Raw genomic sequence first — 19,317 nt, 5'->3', positions numbered from 1 at the left:
CCATCCTCCGTTTGGTTACGAGACTGCGAAAAAGCTTTTCCGATACGGCGTCCAGCTCAACTGCAGGACCTCGCCACTAACAGATTAGGTAGCGTTAGATGAGATTTTAATAAAATGAGCAATTACCGGTAATTTGACGGCAGAGGTTTGCCACAAATGTCGCCGTCGAGACGGTCAATATTTTTGCAGTGCCAAACCGGTTCTCCGTTCATTGATGGTCTACGAGTAACCCCATGCGTTCACAGAGAATCTGGTTTAGATAAACAGAACAACCCATGAAATAACAGTGTACAACTCACTAAAGCGCTTCGTCTGGCCTGCCACAACAGGCAAGCTTTGCTGTCACATTTGTGCACACCACTTGTCGCCGACTCGCAGTGAAGACACGACTGCTTGGCCGCTTCGGTGAAAGGTTGGTTGCATGAGGCACCTTTACGTCAAAGCTTCCGATAAAGTAATAGAAGTCCTAAAAAATAAATTCTGTTTACACTTCCTAAGTACCAATTTCCCGTAAATCAGGGCCGATTGAGAATAATCTGAAGCAGCCATAGCTACACCGCTCATTTTCTTATTTTCGCAGCATTTTACATTTAGATGAAGAACGCGGGCTGTTGACGCAAGCATGATTCTCTCGGTTCTGAATAAATGTTAAAAATAGGCTGTCCGTAAACGTTAACCTTTTGACCTTCTGTGCGTTGCATTTGCGAATCCATAAAGGCCTTGGTTTCATGTAAAGTGCCAAACTGTACGAGAGCTTTTCTTTTGTACCATTCTTGCTCTCTTTTTGCTCTGCACGAATGATGGAGTCTCAACCAGCAAGTTGGGCATTTGCGCTCTTATTTAGCTGTGATTCGATTCCCTGTAAAAAAATGGGCATACTTTATCTCAAAGAATATATTGGTAACAGCGGTAGTCCCCGAAAGGTTTTATTTGACAGAATGAAAGGTTTATTACGATCAAACATTCAGGCACTCCGCACCAGAAATATATAGTGAGCACCAGACATGAAATGGCAAACATAAATTGTTCGAGAAGCTCTCGTTAATATAGGAAAAATAATGCAAGCACCACCACTGCCTGTGCACACAATTTGCCGGGATTTCATTGCTTACCATTTTCAGGCTTCAGTCACTTACTTTGCGCCGGACAAGTTGTGCCAGCGGCAATGTCGTCAAATTTTAGAATTTTTTCTGTCTTAACATTAGGCAACGAGATAGAAGTCCACAAAGAATTGAATTTGTTTGTACAATGTACTTTGGTCGCCAGCGCCATTTTCCTTTCTTCAGCTTCCAAAGAATTCGCATTATTAGCGTCTCAGTGTCCATAACCTATTTGCACCAAAACAAAATGGTTATTGTAAGAAGGAAAAGAATCAGGCACTTTTGTGTTTCAGTTCATGTCACCTCTGTTTACTCCAAACCGTACTGCAAATACAGCGCATAGCAGTTCTTCATCAGGGCTTATCTTCAGATGTGTGAACGTTCACGACGTAAGCCAAGGTCTTCCCGCTCAGCCAGCTGTACGTGTTGTCAAACTGAAGAACATCTGCGAAGAGAAAATAAACACCACAATGAAGTGTCTCATAAGCTAAGGTACCGTCGAATTTACCATGAAAGACGGCAGCAAACTATGATTCCACTAGTGTAAAACGAGTTAGTCGCTGGATAAATCAAATAATCTTTCTAGTTTCCTGGTGGGAGATTCCTTCTAGTTTACTGGTGCGAAACCGGCCTGGTGTGAACGCGACTCTTACGACACAACGACGAGCCAGGTGAGCTCTGAAGGTGCGGGCGAAACGCCTCTCAAGTTAGCATCTACGATGACACAGAAGGCGTCCAGCCAGTGCGCACGCCTTGGCGCGTCATCGATACGACTCGATTCGTCCTCAGACTTATCCGACCCATTCTGCAGCTCACAATATGGCAGAAGTGCTGTATGCCTATTCCTGAGTTGTCGAGAATGTGCGACCAGGAATAACGTCGGACGCCAAGCATGTTGTAGCAGGTAGCCGAAACCAAAACTGATGTGAACGTCTGCCCGAAAATAAAATAAAGAACACTACATTCCTACACAAATGATTGTTGCAAATATGTTCTCAAAGAAAAAAATTAGCCCCATCTTCCCGAAGGGAACGCTTAGTAGATGCGGAGCATCTGGGGGTTCCGTTGTGTTTCCGTTGTGTGGTTTGTGGGGTGGTGCTGACGCTTGCTTGTGCCAACCAACAAACTGACGGTACTGTTGCTTCCATCACACTTCATCGGAAGAACGGAGTGAAGTGGAGTCAACCGCAGCAAGCGCTGAACTGAACGCGCGCAGCGCGCTACCCGATTTACATTCAAGGTTGAAGGAGAGGAGACGAGAGGAGGAGAGATGCGCAAGCGCCGAGCATGCGCCGCGAAAGCAGAAGCGAGAACGCGGGAGAAGCGAAAGCGAAGTGCACGCAGCTGGTACGAGAGAAGAAGTGGCGGGAGTATCGCGCAGCTGTGGGAGAGAAGGAAGGAGAAGAGTTGCGCATGCGCAGTGTGAGTGCGGATGCCGACGCGGGACGTGCCCAGGCTATAAGATGCTCCGCATCTAAAAATATTTACCCAACCGGAAGTACGTATGCGCGATCTTACAAAGCTTGGACGTCGTCCAATCACATCGCAAGAATATTGCGCGTCACTGCATTAGTAGTTGCGGCCACAGTGGACGGCTCATGGTATGTTTTCTTTGTCCCTAAATAAGGTATATACTGCTTTAGGCCCGGGACGAACAGCGAAAAGTACGCCTACTACGGGTTGTGTATGAAATACAGACACAGGACAGAAGTTTGACGAATTCACTTCAATGTCCTTCTAATGTTCGCTAGTGACATGGAGCTGCTACGATAGATCCTAAAAAAATACGAGACAAAATTAGAAAAGAAAAGAAATAACCAATTAAAACAAGTTCCCCAACAGCTGTATCCTTACTAAGAGAGCGCATGTAAAACAATGCGACCAGGCTGACATTTACTATGGCTTTCAATATATGAACTGTATAATTAATAAGCTGAGCGGATCAAGTTTTGCGGATTATCTTTCAAAAATTCTATGTAAGCATGCCAGAAGAAGACCGGAATCAGCTGGACGAAATTGCTGGGAATTCCACCACCATGCAGGACGCCCTGGCTTACTGGTGCATGAAACCCCAATGAATGAGGCCGGCGCAACCCGTGCTTGATGCCCTTTCCTTCTTCTACGTGGCTCTGCGCATGGCCAGGAGTTGCGTGCGGCGCGGTCCTCTTCTTGTGCTTCATTAATGCGACGCATGTGCAATGGAACGTTTCGTGGTCGCGTCCGTTCAGGAGCCGGCTTTCTACGCCGACACCGGCTTTGCCGCTCACTGGGCCATTGTACGTCCTGGCAGAAATATTGTGACGGGCATGCTATGGAACGGTTCGCAGTTACCACATTCTTGATCCGTGGTAGTCAATCACTTGTGGATTTAGCAGAGATTTTTAATGCCCCGGCCGCTGCGGCCGCCAATGCCGACGCTGCCCTTTGCCTCCAATGGGAGATTAAAAAAAAAACTGGGGCGGCTCGCACTAGTCGTGATAGGCTGGAGGAACAGCAGAACTGGCGGCCCCTCTCCCTTCGTCGGAGTCCCGGCTGTTGCACCTCAAAGGGATTTCAGAATTTGCCGCCGAAACGTCTCCATGAATGGCAGGCACGGACTGTTTTGTCCACAGCCTTCCACATCTCTCCCGAAATGTACCTTGTTAGCACGGGGTATAACCGGTGGCAACTGCCTTCGCGAACTGGGCGTCTGTAGCTCGAGCTTTTCTGTGCTTCCCACTTGATGTGCGAACGCGCGTGAACAGCAGAGTCAAAGAGTACGCGAGAAATCACGCCGTGAACGCTGGGCAGACTGTCCTCGAAGGTAGAGCTGGCCGACGCCAGGCGCTCCTCACGAGGCACACGCTCACGTGCGCTCGGTCTCTTTTGTAGGCATTTGTTTTGGAACGCTCTGCAGCGGAACTGAAAGCTTAAATAGCTCTGCTTTTAAAGCGCTAGAGTACTTGCGTGGAAGTGAATTTGACTACTGTTTTCTTTTAGGCAGCGTATCCTAGCCCTTCCTCAAGAGGAACAGCGCTACGAGACGATTGTTGGTAACCCATGTCGTTGGAATATTCAGAACCAATCGCAGTTATAGTACCATCGGGTAGACTTCATGTACCGATGCATAAAGAGGCACAATTTTTTCGTAAAGTTAACCTTTATGTACCAAGAAACTCTGGAACGAAGAATTAAAACGCTACCTAAGCGTGTTATAATCACTACCGCCTTTATATAAAGACAGTGACCTGCCCTTAGTAGCCGGCGACGCCGGCGACAATGAGAGTTAGCGTGCCAATGATTTGCTCTCTAGGGACTGCGCGCTCCGCAAGGTGGTGCGAAGCTTGATCTTTAACCTTGGCAGCTTCGCTTCAATTGCAGTGCAGTCGGCGAGCGCTCGCATCAGATGAATCTCCCTAAGTGCGTATGCTCGACTCGAGAAACGTGTGCAGGGGACGCTGGGTGGTCGTCGCGCGGCACGCACACATGGGCGCTAGACATTTTCTTCGTTTTGTTAACTGCCGAGCGGTCATCGTGAGGTTCCCGCTCACGTGTGCGTGCTCGGCAATTTCTTGGTATTTTTAACTGCGGACACACACACAAAAAATATACGATTTGCTAAACAGCCTCGCTGTTAAAAATGATACATTCACCGAGAAAACATGCCCCCTCAGAACATCTCAAATGAATGAAATCGACACCTAAAGTAACACGAATACAGATAATTTTCTTAGCTCCTCACTAAAATTCCTGGTTTGATGACAGGTGGGGAATGCGCGAAGGACCCATCAAATAACAGCTGCTAATAATTATTTTTATGTGACTAGTGCGCCTCCACACAGGGCCTTTCCCTCAAGATTAGAACCCACTCCCAATCCTCCACAACCCCCAAAGGTTATGAGGATTTGATAACTGCTCTCCCGAAGGCGAGGAGCGATTTTACAGTTTACTTCGAAAGAAACAAAAACGAAGGAAGCATTGCAAAGTCGTGTACAGCAGAAGCAGGACGGTACAAGTGCTTGCCCCGTCGTGCTCCCTCTGTCCCCTTGTTTTTTGGCCTTTGATGTTTGGAACAAATACCGGGGAAGTTTCCCAACAATGTGTTCTATAGTGCACGGTCCACCGACTGCATGCGGCTGCATCACTCAACTATCCATAGTAATTCACTCTTTTGCTTCCACTCTAGATAAACGCGGCCAGGTTGACGTCATTTTTCTTGATTTCAGTAAGGCTTTCGACTGCGTTGCCCATGACAAACTAATTATAAGATACGTGTAATAGGGATTCCTCCTTTCATTGTGGCATGGGTTTCGTCCTATCTCACTAACCGTAAGCAGTATGTGGACTTTCATGACCGCATTTCCGATGTCCTCCCAGTTACATCTGGTGTTCCACAGGGTACAGTACTTGGGCCCCTACTTTTTCTTATCTATTGTAGTGATATTGTTAATGTTGTTGCTGAACCTGTACAAATACGTCTGTTAGCCGATGATTGTATTCTGTTTAATAACATTCACTGTTCAGATGACCAGACAGCCCTAAATTCTCCTCTAACAGTATTCTTTCAAGGTGCACGCAATGGGGTATGAGCATTAATTACGAGATATCAGTTTATCTTAGAATTACCAATAAAACTCATCCCCTCAAGTTCTCCTAGATAATTTCAGACAATGCCTTTGCTGAGGTTACTGAATATAAGTATCTCAGTGTTGCCATCACTCAAAACTTAAGCTGGAATACTGATACCAGGAACATTTGCGCTTCAGCGTTCCGTAGGTTATGTGAACTGAGGGATAAACTTAAAGATGCTCCCTCTCATGTTATATACCTGGCGTACACAACCCTCATAAGACCTAAATTAGAATATGCTTGCACACTTTGGGATCGGTACACCAAAGTTAACATAAACAATCTCGAGAAAATCCAAAGAAGAGCTGTACGTTTCATCTATTCAAAATATAACCGCCTTGATTCCGTATCCCAACTAATGAACAGGAATAACATCGAAAATCTTGAACTAAGGCGCAAATTTCTTCGCTTAAAATTTCTGCACCAATTGGTCAATAAAAAGCTGGGATACGATAGCAGTTTGTATGTAAATCTACTTTCAACCAGAACTTGTCACACCCATAACAAATCTCTAACCCCATTTTTCACTACGAATAACATTTTCAAGTTTTCATTTTTCCCCCGAACTATTGAACAATGGAATTCGTTACCCGCTTCTGTACTTTCTTCTGTTGAATCCCTCGAAGCATATTTTAGCGCAAATGGTAGTGTGCGGAGCTGATGTGTCGCCCTTATTAAATGCAGTGTTTTTTTTTTGTTTTATTTCTATCTTTATACCTTGTATTATTCCTTATACAATTGTGACTCACGTATTCTTGTATTTTGTACGTTCCTTGTCCACTCCTGCTTGGGCTGCTAAGCCTGCAGTATTTATAAATGAAAATAATAAATGAAATATTAAATAAATAAAATAAAGCTTATTTGATTTGATTGGATGATAATGTTTCACAGCCCTGCGTCGGTGTTTCGCACCGTAACGACTGCAATTACAGCCATGTGTAGCCATCCTTTAAGGAAGCAACACACTTGCTCAACGAAGCAGGCACTTTTTCTTTTGCGCGCTGAGGACACAGCGGAGTGGCACGTACACGTTCCCGGTTCTTCGCATTGCCAGCTGCCCTCGTGGGGCACGTAGCAGCAGGCCTCGATGCGACGAAGTGGCATGAGCGTCTTTTCCGGCGACTCCCTCATGGCCAGCCCGAACGCCAGGTCCCCGGAAGCCGTCTGGAAGCGCCAGCTAAGCCACGCACCCGCGCTCGCCACCTCCACCGGAAGCTCCCAGCGGTCGCGAGGCCCGATGCTTCGCTGCACTGCGCCGTCCTCCCCGAAAACGGATGACCCACTCTGGGCGCCTTCTTCAAACCGGCCACCGTAGTTTATCTGCAAAGATCGACGATAGAAGCAGTTCCTTTACAGACGATAGCCATTGTTCGGTTACTTGAATGGGCAAATTTTGGTCTGTCTGTCTATCTGTCTGTCTGTCCATCCGTCCGTCCATCCGTCCGTCCGTCCGTCCTTCTGTCTGTCTGTCTGTCTGTCTGTCTGTCTGTCTGTCTGTCTGTCTGTCAGTCTGTCTGTCTGTCTGTCTGTCTGTCTGTCTGTCTGTCTGTCTGTCTGTCTGTCTGTCTGTCCAATAAGCCAGCCGACCAAAGGGAAATAGAAGCTGGACAATAGGTTTATATACCCAGAGCCAAATCTAAACATCCAAGTCCAGCGGCAATGTTCATACTTGTCAACCCAGTTGAACAAGAACAAAAGATTACGCAAATATGAGGCCTAAAATCAATACATAAGTGACATTTTTATTGTTCCTTTAAAATTCCTGGGTGCTTGAAATACTGCATCCACTGCAGAAAAAAAATCGCTCAGTCGCCCGCTGTCGCCCTCCTGGCGGCATTTTAAGAAATCGAACGGCAACAGTTACGAAAGGTTCCACTAGATAGGTTCCACGTTCCGCTTGGAACGTACTTGGAGAAGGGCAACGTGGTTCTATAAATACGTTCCAGTGGGGCGCCTCGATTTACTCGCGTCTCCGCCGTGCGGCAGCGCTGGCACCCAGGCACCCGTAAGGCCCTTGTACAGGGGCCTTAGGCAGTGTAACACGGTAAATTTAAATTGACTTGAGCAACCCTCTAGCGTGTTTACCTTGGGAGGAGCCCGTCGGGAGAGGAATGGCATGGGATGTGAGCGGGAAAGCGAAGGGAGGCATTTACTTGGACTATCGCCTTTCGTCGAAAGGCGATAGTTCAATTTACTTGGACTATCGAAAGGCGATTTACTTGGACTATCGAAAGACTATCGCCTTTCGTCGACATTTGAAACGAAAGGAGCAGATACGCGGCCAATTTTTCTTCGAGCACTACCGCTTGTGAGCGAAATGGAATTTGATGGATGTCAGTGGCAGAGAGAGTATGAACGTTTGCTGACGTAGCTGCCTTGTAGGCATTCCACCCACTCACCCCAAAAAACAGTCGAATGCACTAGCGTCCCTAAAGGAGAAATCTTAGTACCACAGACATTAACACATGAAACAGCTGGTACTCTAGAAAAGCGCCCGTGGACGAGCGATTGGCAACCCGCAGGCCTTCTGACCAATGTGACAGGTAGAGTAGGCTAACAGGTGTTAGTGCGAAAGTCTCTAGTGTCTGACCGCACATTTTATTTTAGCAAGCAGCGGGACCAACAGCTGAATGAGTATCTACGTCAACATGACCGCGAAGAGGGTATCCTCTCGATAATTAAGGGTGAGAGGAGGAGACGATGAGAGAGACAGGTTGCGCAATGCGTTCCTTCTCGCCCAACCTTTCATAAAACAATGAATACCAGTTCATTTAGAACGAATCTTGCCCTCCAACTGGGACATGGTCTTCATTCTCGCACAAGACGGGAACTTTCACGCCAACGGGAACAGAGCGGGAGATGGCGAATTTTATAACATCTTGGGAGGTCTGCCTTGCTGCAGCGAAAAAAGATCCATTACAAGAATTGTACAGCATTATTAAACGATGACGTTGCGTGCAAGCTTCCGCCTCCTTTTGTATAAATAATCAATAAAAATAAAGTAAATTTTACACCAGTCAACGCTGCAATGGTGTCCTTCACCGACGGCCCTGTTCAACATTTAACGAAGGGTGAAGTACTCGCTGTGGTAGCCGGTTTTAAAGTAAAACCTGGTGATTATGCCGCGAGCTCATTGAACAGACGGAACCTTCTATGGCAGCTGACGTATGCGTTCATGCCTGATTTATTGATTGTGGAGTTAACGCTCCGAAGCTACAACTTGGGCTTAGTGGCGTGCCGTAAAGTAGGGCTTCGGACTAATTTTGACCAACTGTGGATCTTTAACGGGCGCCGAAATCTCGACACATGGACGTGTTCGCGTTTTGCCTCCATCAGAAAAGCGGCCCCCGCGGCCGGGACGCGTGGTAGCCGAGCGCTTGGGCTCTTTCTTTGGGCACGCGTTCTTTCCTCCAAAATATCTCAGGTGACGGGTTCGCAGCTGTTTAAAAAGGCTAGGAGACGCGGCCGCTCGGCCCCGGCGGCCGCTTTTCTGGTGGAGACGAAAAGGAAAAACGCCCATGTGTACGAGATTTCGGCGCACGTTAAAGATCCCCAGGTGGTCAAAATTAATCCGGAGCCGTCCACTAAGGCGAGCCTCATCGCCTGCGTTGCGTCGGCTCGCTAAACCCCTACAGTCAATCAATCAATCAATTAGGAGACCGCTGCTGCATTTTGCGGCACGAGCGCCTTAGACATTCTGCTCACATCAGTGAAGACAGCGAGATGCAAATGTTTGTTTATTGGCTACATTAACCTGAACCGAAGAGGAACTGACTACTCCAAATCATCGTGCAATCAGGAGGTACAGCGCGTCGCTTGTCAGAAAATTGTCAGAAAATTGGCGCGTATCTGGTGACTTCGCTGCAAATATCCTCAAAAGACCGTAGTCATCTTCCTCCCCTCACACACGTGCCCGTGTTCTCTCCCCCGCCCAGTTCTCATTCTTTTCCACTCCATTTCGCCCTTCCCACCACAAGCACGGGGGGGGCGCGGGGGCGGCTGAAATGAATTCAATTTACCGGTGCTCGCGCCGTCTACCGGAACCTTTTTACTGAACTTCTAACACAGGCCTCGCGTGAGCTCTTTTTATGTTTTTAATCAAAATATTGTTTTGATCATTTTCTTGCCATGGCACATAAGCACATATTTATTCTGTATTGGAGCAGCACTACGACTACCGGTTGCTATATGATGTTTTGCCTCAAATGTGCGTAATAGTTTGTTGTAGCCCAACAATGTTCACGCATATCAATCATGTATCCATAATTAGTGTTTCTGAAATGTTCCGCCTATATAAACTTCTCGTTCAAGAATTTATACAACTTTTGACCTGATGGCAGAATCGAGAGACAGACAGACAAATTTCGGCTTTATTAAGTAGTCCTATAATCCTTAGAAAATTAGCAGTGGCTTAGCTCGGCTATGCCAGGATATATGTAGCGTGAGCTAAGGTTCAGCTGGTTATTCTTAGGTTTCCTGGTTGTCTAGGATTATAGTGCCTAGAATATACTAGGATTAGCTGATTATCATGCGTGCTGTTACTAAAACGACATCCAATCCAATCCAATCCAATCCAATCCAATCCAATCCAATCCAGTCCAGTTCAGTCATTGCTCCTCGCGCATGCGCAACACGGCTCTCCAGGAGCCACGCAAAACGGCTATCAAGCTGCTGCGGCGCAGCGTCAGACTTTGCTACTGCGCAACGGAGGCGCACACCTGGGTACGCGCCGGCGCCAGTGCGTCGTCCGCGGGTATGACGTCACGCCTCTGGAGTGCGCAGACCGGCAAATGTGCAGACCCAATTCTCTACACACCCGTATTCCAATTGGATTGGATTTAGAATCCAATCCAATACAATTCAATTTAATCCAATCCGATTAAATCAAAATCCGATCCAATCAAAAGCTCCTCGCGCTTGCGCAGCACGGCCCTTCGAGGTCCACGCGAAACTTCTCAACCTCGGCCAGCGTTGCTTACGCTACAAAAAGACAGAACACGTCCACGCTTGTTTTCCTTTACATGGGTCTGCGAGAGCATGCGCTTGAGGAGCGTCGGTGTATGAGAATGCGACCGAGTTAGTACGAGGATGCGACGGACGTTTCAATTTTATGGACGCGCGTCACGGGAGAGCACACGGAGACACGGACGCGTGGCGCCATCGACCGTTTGCCAGAAGGACCTGGCGGCGGTGGCCGCGAAACGGGAGATTTCAAAAATAGGTTGAAAATTTGTGGAACAAAGCAAAATTTCCAACGTGTATTTTCTCATTAGCACGCATCTTCAAATTCCTCGCTTTCTATGGGTTTTCGAGGACGGAGTAAGCATCGGCAACGTTTTGTTGTTAAAGGACACAATGTCAACGTTGGAACAGTTGTGGTCGCAGAGGCTCTTTGGTGTGGTGATGCCACTCGCGGGCCCGACTGGTGACCGTGTCTTCCGAGCAGAGCGCCGTCCAACCGCTAACGGGTGGGGAAGACAAACTGGTGGAGAAGATGGGCGCCGCTTACGGGATTTCTCTGGGGGAGCCCTCTGCTCCCCAAAGTTCCTTTGCCAGTGCCACTACCAGTTGCGGTTTCTTTTGAAATACTTCTACCTTTACACTTGACATTTTACTGTGGCTAACAGCTTACTACATCATTGTTGGCGCAGACGTGCACGGCTTACTTTCGTACATTCCTTTACTTCTAACCATAGGAGGACAAGCGTTCTAGAAGCAGCAGCGGCGGTTGCGTCATCTGTATTTTTCTTCTATTTTTATCTTTTGACTGTGAACGCCTTGTGCACACAAAATACCTTTAAATATGCACAAAATAATAAATTATTTTTCTTTTAAAGTTAATGCCAGGAGGCATTTAAGTGTTTCATGTCAGGGATAGCCTATGCTCACCTCACCCCTCCCACACCGTCTTTCATGCCACTTGTCCAACAGACTATCAAGCCCCTCCAACTACTGCCCAGAACCCGGTACCCAATACCATCACGTGTGGGAGTGACAGAGAACATCGGATGCAACCAATCCCCAACCCCCCCATACAACAGTGCACGGCGGGGCTGACCAGCAAGGACCCTACGTTCCAGCTTGACCCGGTCATAAGGGCCCGCGCAGCCAGCGAATCCCCGGACTAGGGATCCCCTCCACCGGGCGGGTGCTGTAACAACAGCACCTGTTGTTCTTAATAAAGGTTTTATTCATTTATTCATTCTCCACCGCGCAGAACACGGATCCGAGTATAGAAAAAAATCACACAAGTAAAAAAAAGTCATAGGGCCTTCATATTTCCATAGAAGATGGCTTATACTGCCCCTGAAAACATGTCTTCCCTGTAATGCATTCCTTTGTAGAGCTGAAGCCGACTTTAAGGGGACTGTACGAATTTCAAGCGCAAAAATTCAGACAGGGGACGAAATGGACAAAAGACAGGCGCTACTTTCAACTGAAATTTTATTTAAAAAACGACATATATAAATGCAATGGTGATAACAAAATTACAAAAAAAAAATAAACCAGGGTGTGTGCGCATTGTACGAACTCGGAGTATGTGCGCACTGTACAGACGCGAACACGTTCCTCACCCCTTCTGTCAAGCACGCGCCCAGGAAGGCCAGCTCTTTCGCTGTCAAAGATACGGAGGTGATGCTAACGCAGTCTTCGCCCCCAAGATGCATGTAAGCCGACCCCACAATATCCCGTGTGCGCTGTTCAGGATCGCGAAACACAACCTTACATTCATCAAACAGAGGCGAACACTTGCAGTTCTGGCAATGACTAGCTAGGTTCCCGTCCGTGCCTTTTTTCCGCTCGATTGGCATGCTCACGGAGGCGCTGATTAAGGCAGCGTTCTTTTTGTCCAACGTAGCCCCTATGGCAAGACAATGGGAGCTTATACACGACTCCCGCAGTGCAGTCAGCGTACTGATTTTTGTGCTTAACCCTGCACTTTTTTCTTTTGTTTTAGAAACGGGCACGTATCAGTGCGTAGCCGTGACAGTTTTTCTGGAGCAGACATCACAACTTTGACGCCGACCCTTCCGCCAATCTTTTTAAGATTGTGTGAAATTCCGTGCAGGTAGGGAGCAACCACCACCTTGTTAGGTTGGGGGGTCGCCTGGTTATCTTGGTCGCCAATTGCCCGATGCCAGCGCGTCTTTGCTTTGAGCGAATTGCGTCATCCACCGCTACGATCCCGTTTGCGGGGTAACCAGCCGACCTAAGGCGACGCACTTGCAAATGGCAACTGGTGTCCATAAGGTGCTCAGATGTATTGTTCAAAGCGCAGTTGAGACAGCTGCTGGCAATGGTCTTTGTCCCGTACGTCCCCTGTCTGAATTTTCGCGCTTGAAATTCGTACAATGGATTGCCAACTAGCTCGAGCGCACACGTTAAGGAGATAGTTGTAAGCTTTGTCTTTGTAAGCTGGCTTTCCCACATTGCCTGTTGCACAGTTAAGCATGGCCTCATAGGGACCGGGCAGCTGGACGGGTGGCGCCACCACTCGGCGCTCCCCTCGTCAGTGGAATGAGCCAGTGCATTGGAAGACACAGCCTCCCGTTGGTTTTGTCGTGTTTGCTTCGGTGCTTTGTATGTTTTGGTGGGGTTGTGAGCAGACATGTGAGATGAAACGAAGTCTAAACAGATGTGTTGGGTTCTTAGATGCAGTAATGACTACGTAAACTTGTCGGACGCGTCTAAAGTTGGGTATCGGCTGCAATGGCATGAGCGCTTTTTGCAGCGATCTGCGCTTGGCTCCACCCGTTCTGAGTACGAATAAAACTACTATTATTAGTATTATTTTCTGCTTAAATGCACTCACGGCTACGCAAACTTATTGGATGCTTGTAAGGTTGGGGAAGGGCTACATTGACACGAGCGCTTTTTGCAGCGCTCTGCGCCTGGCTCCGCGCGATCTGAGTAGGAATAAAACTATTAGCAATATTAGAATTCATTTCTACCACTTTAAATTATCTTCACTGGTTTCAATGACTACGGTTTCCACGCCAGCCTTAGCGCTGGGATACCTCGATACGTGTGCTTTAAATAGAAAGGCACCTGCATACGAGATGGATTACCGTGTAGCCGTAGAAATGTTGCGGTAGTTTACTCTTTCTGTAACCGTGAGCTTTGTACCTTCGGTTTTGGTGAGCGACACTGTGACAGCATGGGAGACTGAAAGCCGAAGTGGAAATCCCACGTTTGTGGTGGTCATTTTATCAAGATCCAAAGTTATTCACCAACTCAACAGCCCAAGCTACAAACCATCCCTCCTCCTCTTCCCGTTTTACCACCTGCGTAGAATAAAGGCTGGCACGGATAGTTAAAAAATGTGGCAGTGTTAATGTCAGCCGGTGTTTTTTAATGCTTAAGTATTCTTTACACAGTACCTAAAAAAATCGTGTAATGCCTGGTGAAGACACCAAAAACGCGCGATTAGTTGCCTCAAATATGGGTGCATGAGCCCGAGTCCTCCACCACAGGCACATTTACGACGCGCTGGAAAAACGCTGGAAAAAGTTTACAATTGGAGAGGGGGCATAGAAGTTCAAAATTAAACAGCAAAATCATCTAGCCCTCCGTCTAATGATTATGATGGTTGAACGCAAAGCTTTCTTCCTGCGAAATCGAATGGGAAATGGTCAAAGTCAAAGACGCTGCGATCAAAAGACCAAACTGCGTGCTTGTCAAATTCGACGCCTAACTGGTCAAAGTTTAAATCCAGAAGGCAGCCAAGGAAACCCATACGATAGAGCTTTGCGATAAACCATCATCGTCGTTAGACGGCGGTGTGCATGATTTTTCAAGCGTAGGTGGCAGCTTGTAAACCGACCGCAGCATTCAGTTGTGAAGCTGAGTACAGGTTTCGGGCACCCTCCTGTCTTGCGTCCTTCAGCCACGCAGGAATTGGTTTTTGAAAAACCATTTACCAACTAGCCAGCAACCATGTCAATTCTTGTAAAGCAATGCTTCTCCACGACAAGCAATAACATTCTACTATCATGCGGTATTTATTCTATCAACGATTCTCAATGACTGTAGTAAGAGCATTTCTGTGAACTTAAACACGTTTAAGCCGTAGGTAATGAAGATACAGAAGCGTCGTCCGTCACAGTTTCTGTTTTGAGGTAAATCTTCGAAGACACCCTCCAACTTTGTCTTTCGCTTGTGCACAACGTCGGCGCTGTTTCGTCATCAACTGCCAAAGGCCAGCGCCGCAGCATTCCTAGATCGGTTGCACACACCGGCTTTGTGGGAGCATTTAGCGGCAATATACTCCTCGATTCGCGAAACTGCATGCAGGCATGGAAAAATTGCATGAAGCAACGAACTTTCACTTCCAGCTTGACTTCCAGCTTGGCGCATTGAGCGTCGTCTGCTATTTGTAAATAATGAGTATGAGTGTAAATAACACACATGGCATGCTTCGTAAACGTCACATCCACACTCAAGATTTACCGATCTGAAAAATGCACGTGGGGTTACGTTCGCTTTGCAAACCGCACCGCAGAAAAACGACAGAAAGCCATGCACAACTACGCTGCGCCGACCGCCTCCGGCATTCCACTGACGAGCGGTTCGCCACGGGCGGCGCTGTTCGCTGAAACGACGGTGGTGCCATACAACGGCCGCCCGGTCCCTATACGGAGGAATTATGCTTACAAAAAATAAATAAAAGGCTCTCCCTCTTGCGTTACCGAAAGTATCCCGAAGCAAGTTGTATGACAATTAGCCGCTAAGACGACTGTGGCATCAAGCCCCATTTCATTTCTTGTCCTAATTAGTTAGTTAAAAGTAAAATTGTAAAAGTTACCGAATTCCCGTCTGGTATCTACGGAGGGAACATCGTTACAAAAAACGACTGTCACTGTTGTTTTACCGGAGCTACGCGGAAAAAAAATTGACAGTTAGCTGCTACGATATCTCTAACATTATGCGCCGAAGCTGCGCAGGTCATCCTTTTCACAGAGTGGAGGGGCACTTAAATTTTTCCGTTAAGCCAAAAAATAACCTCACCTTCTCCTCCATACACCTAATTTTCATGGCAATATTGTTGGAGTCAGAGTGAGATATCTCCATGACTCACCTTATGCCGGCATCGCGGGTCATTGCCGGGCCCCATCATGTCGCCACCGTAGTGCACCGGAAGGATGGCCGCGTCTACAATTCGAAGCAGTGTCTGCTTCCAACCGTCTGAAATGAGGAAGACAAGGCAAAGCCCCCGAACTACATTCGACTGAAGAATTAGCATATTCTGGAGGCTATAGGTGGCAACACATATTTGACCTTGCATGAATTCTGGAACCCACGGCCGGGTATGCTCCTGTGAGAAAGTGCACGCTTTCTCGTGAAACAAACCCAACGTGCAATTTCGGCCTTCCGGAGGTCTGACCGAGGGGACTGTGGCTGTGCAACAATGAATGCGACCTTACACCGAACACACACCCATTTTTTGTTTAATCTCGACTGGGTAGAATCTTCACTGTCCCCGGTGTGTCTTGTCATTGAGTAAATTGCGAAGATGTTATGCAACTACCCCCTCTTTGCTACTCAACGATCAAAGGCGTCAAAAGCAGTTTCCCCAATGCGGCGGGGAACGTCGCTTACATGGGCCCCATCCAAACCAAGAGAATGCGCGGTGACTCCCTTGACTTTCCTGACGACGTCAGGACTGAGTCCAGTACTAAAACTTTAGTGGTACCATTTTTTCCCCTTGAAGTGCGGTGCAGGAATGAATGCGGATTGCATATTCTAGCATGATGCGGTGTTCTGACTGTTTTAGTGTCCTTTTACTTCGTGCTTCAAAATATTGTGGTGTATACGCCTGAGGCATGGAGGCTTTACTTTTTCGTTCAGCTTGTGTTTATTCTTTCTTGCACTTTCACAAAAGTTCGTTATTTAACACCAGAAGTACCCGTCAAATTGCTGACAATTTAGACGCGGAGCGTCTCTTGCTCGGGGGTATGTCCCACGGCGTCGGCGTCCGCTCTCACACTACGCATGCGCAACTCTCCTCCTTCCCGCTCTCCAACAGCTGCGCGTTACTCTCTCCACTTCTCTCCTACCACCTGCTTGCGCTTCTCCTGCGTTCTAGCTTCTGCTCTCGCGGCGCATGCGCTACTCTCCTCCTCTAGTCGCCTCTCCTGCAACTGTGAATATAAAGCGGGTAGAGCGCTGCGTGCGTTCAGTGCAGCGCTTGCTTCGGTTGACTCCGTTGATGCTTCCGATGAAGTATGATGGAAGCAACAGTCCCGTCAGTGAGTGGGCTGACGCAAGCACGCGTCAGCATCAGCCCAAACACTTATACCAACGTTACGTCCACCAAAGACAAAGCTGCGAAGCGAAGGGCACGCGACGCTGAACGCAAACGCTTGAAGCGAGCGGCGGACTCTGAACTTCGTCAGCGCGAAGCTGCTTCGAAGCGTCAACGTCGAGCAGCGGATCCTGAGCTTTGGCAACGTCAAGCAGCGTCAGTTCGAGAACATCGAGCGGCGGTACCGGAACTTCGACAATTTCCCCTAAACCCAACTACTGACACAACGGAACGCAACGGAACCCCCCGATGCTCCGCATCCTACTCAGGGTACCACTCGGGAAGATGGGGTAATTTTTTGGTTTTAACTGCAGCTCTGTCTATTTATTTATTTATTTAGAAATACTGCAGGCAGCATCGCTGCCCAAGCAGGAGAGGGTTACAAAAGGTGATTATACAATGCATGTTCAAATGCACCAACACTTGCACATTCCATAATCGATAGGGGCAAACAGTTCCATTGTTCTATGGTGTTAGGAAAAAAAGACTTCTGAAATATTTTAGTGCGGGCGAAGTACGGACGTATGGTCTTGCTGTGAGTGATCCTCGATGACCTTTGTGGTGCGGGAAGCAGATAATACGGTGTTTTAGCTGACCGTTTTTCACGGTCCGCTCCGCTGTGATAGCACGCGGGAGCGCCATTGCGCATGCGTGGCGCGCTTGGCCGCGAACAGCATTGGCTCCTGTTGCGCTGAGCGTGCCGCCGATACCGGAGCGGACCGTCGAAAACGGTTAGCTAAAACTCTCTAATCTTCGCGTAACAGGCCGGTTTTCTTGTCGTACAGTAGATAAAAAAATTTGAGGCGGGCGACCTGGCGGCGGAGTTGAAGGGGCGGCAAGGCGAGTTTCCTTATCATATTTGTTACTGATGACGATGTTCTGTAGTCCGACAAAATGAACCGTGCAGCAAGACGCTGGATACGTTCAATCTTGGTAATATTCTTGGCATGAAACAAATCCCAAACTATTGATGAGTACTCGAGGACTCGACGAACCAAGGTGCGATAAGCTTCTAATTTAATATTAGTAGGACATCCTTTCAGTTTTCTTCTCAAAAAGCATAGCTTCTGAAAGGCTTTGTTGCAAATATTATCAATATGCGCATTCCATTTCAGATTATTAGTAATTCTTAAGCCCAAGTATTTCACAGACGTTACAACTTCGAGATCACGGTTTTTAATTACATAAGTGTGAATAAACGGATTCTTTTTTGTTGTAAATACCATCGAAACTGATTTTGAAAAATTGATTTCCATTCCCCTCTTATCGCACCAGTCCACGAGCTTACAAACATTTTCATTCAGTACAGCCTGACAAGAACCACTCTTGATAACAGAGTAAACAACACAATCATCTGCAAACAATTTCACCTTTACACCGTCACCAATATCTTTTGCAATATCATTGATGTACACTAAGAAGAGCAAGGGTCCCAACACTGAACCCTGCGGCACTCCTGACAAGACACGTAGACTATCCGACCTAACACCGTCGTATTCCACAAACTGGGTACGGTTTTCAAGGTAAGCCTTTATCCATCGAACTATAATGTCGGGTAAACCAATCTCTGTTAGTCTAGCCAGAAGTAAATTGTGCGGCACCCGGTCAAATGCCTTTGACAGGTCTAAAAATACAGCATCCATTTGTTGGTGATTATCAATTGCGGTTGCGAAGTCATGAATGACAGTTACTAGTTGTGTTACTGTGGATACCTTGCGCCTAAATCCATGTCGGTACTCCACAAAAAAGTTGGTATCCTCAAGGTGTTTCAATATATGGCTTGGTATTATATGTTCCAATATTTTGCAGCAGGTACTAATCAATGAAATTGGCCTGTAGTTTTTTGCGTTTAATATGCCACCTGATTTGGGTATGGGAATTACCTTCGCTGTCAACCAGTCATGTGGCAAAGTGCTCTGCATGAGTGATGCCTCAAAGAGTACATAGAGGTAGTGCGAAAGTATTTCAGAATATCGTTTTAGAAAGATGTTTGGTATGCCATCCGCGCCACATGACTTTTTTACATCAAGATTTAAAAGAAGTGCGAATATGCCTTCTTGGTGTAATACCACATCGGGAATTGGAATGTGTGTTGACGATCTTTAAGATTCATTTTGGGTCAGAGGAATGCTGGTTGCGAGAAAGACTGAAAAAACGTCGAATTAAATTCATTTGTAATCTCTTGGAGAACAGTGGTAGTTTTCCCATTAATCTTGAGCTGTTTGGTCTGCCGCTTAGTGTCTGATAAAAAGCGCCAAAATTTCTGAGGCGATTCCTTCAGGAAAGTTGAAAGCGTTTGGCAGT

The 19,317-nt window shown here is 47.2% G+C and overlaps 1 protein-coding gene across 1 annotated transcript in view; it reads right to left on the bottom strand.

Annotated features, from left to right (window-relative positions):
- Nucleotides 1–1,386: 1,386 nt before the first annotated feature.
- LOC144180676 (SEC14-like protein 2) overlaps nt 1,387–19,317 on the bottom strand; it is a 100,515-nt gene continuing 82,584 nt past the window's right edge. Inside the window, exons 10-12 of the mRNA XM_077708972.1 lie at nt 15,787–15,893; nt 6,737–7,028; nt 1,387–1,545 (exon numbers count right to left, since the gene is read on the bottom strand). Of these exons, the coding sequence (XP_077565098.1) occupies nt 1,454–1,545; nt 6,737–7,028; nt 15,787–15,893 (491 nt within the window). The 3' untranslated portion in view covers nt 1,387–1,453. The remainder of the gene's footprint in view (nt 1,546–6,736; nt 7,029–15,786; nt 15,894–19,317) is intronic.

This window comes from Haemaphysalis longicornis, unplaced genomic scaffold (genome assembly GCF_048455015.1).
Source record: "Haemaphysalis longicornis isolate Haplotype H1 unplaced genomic scaffold, Haemaphysalis longicornis Haplotype H1 scaffold_4, whole genome shotgun sequence".
NCBI classification, from domain to species: Eukaryota; Metazoa; Arthropoda; class Arachnida; order Ixodida; family Ixodidae; genus Haemaphysalis; species Haemaphysalis longicornis.
This window is presented reverse-complemented; position numbering and strand designations above follow the sequence as displayed.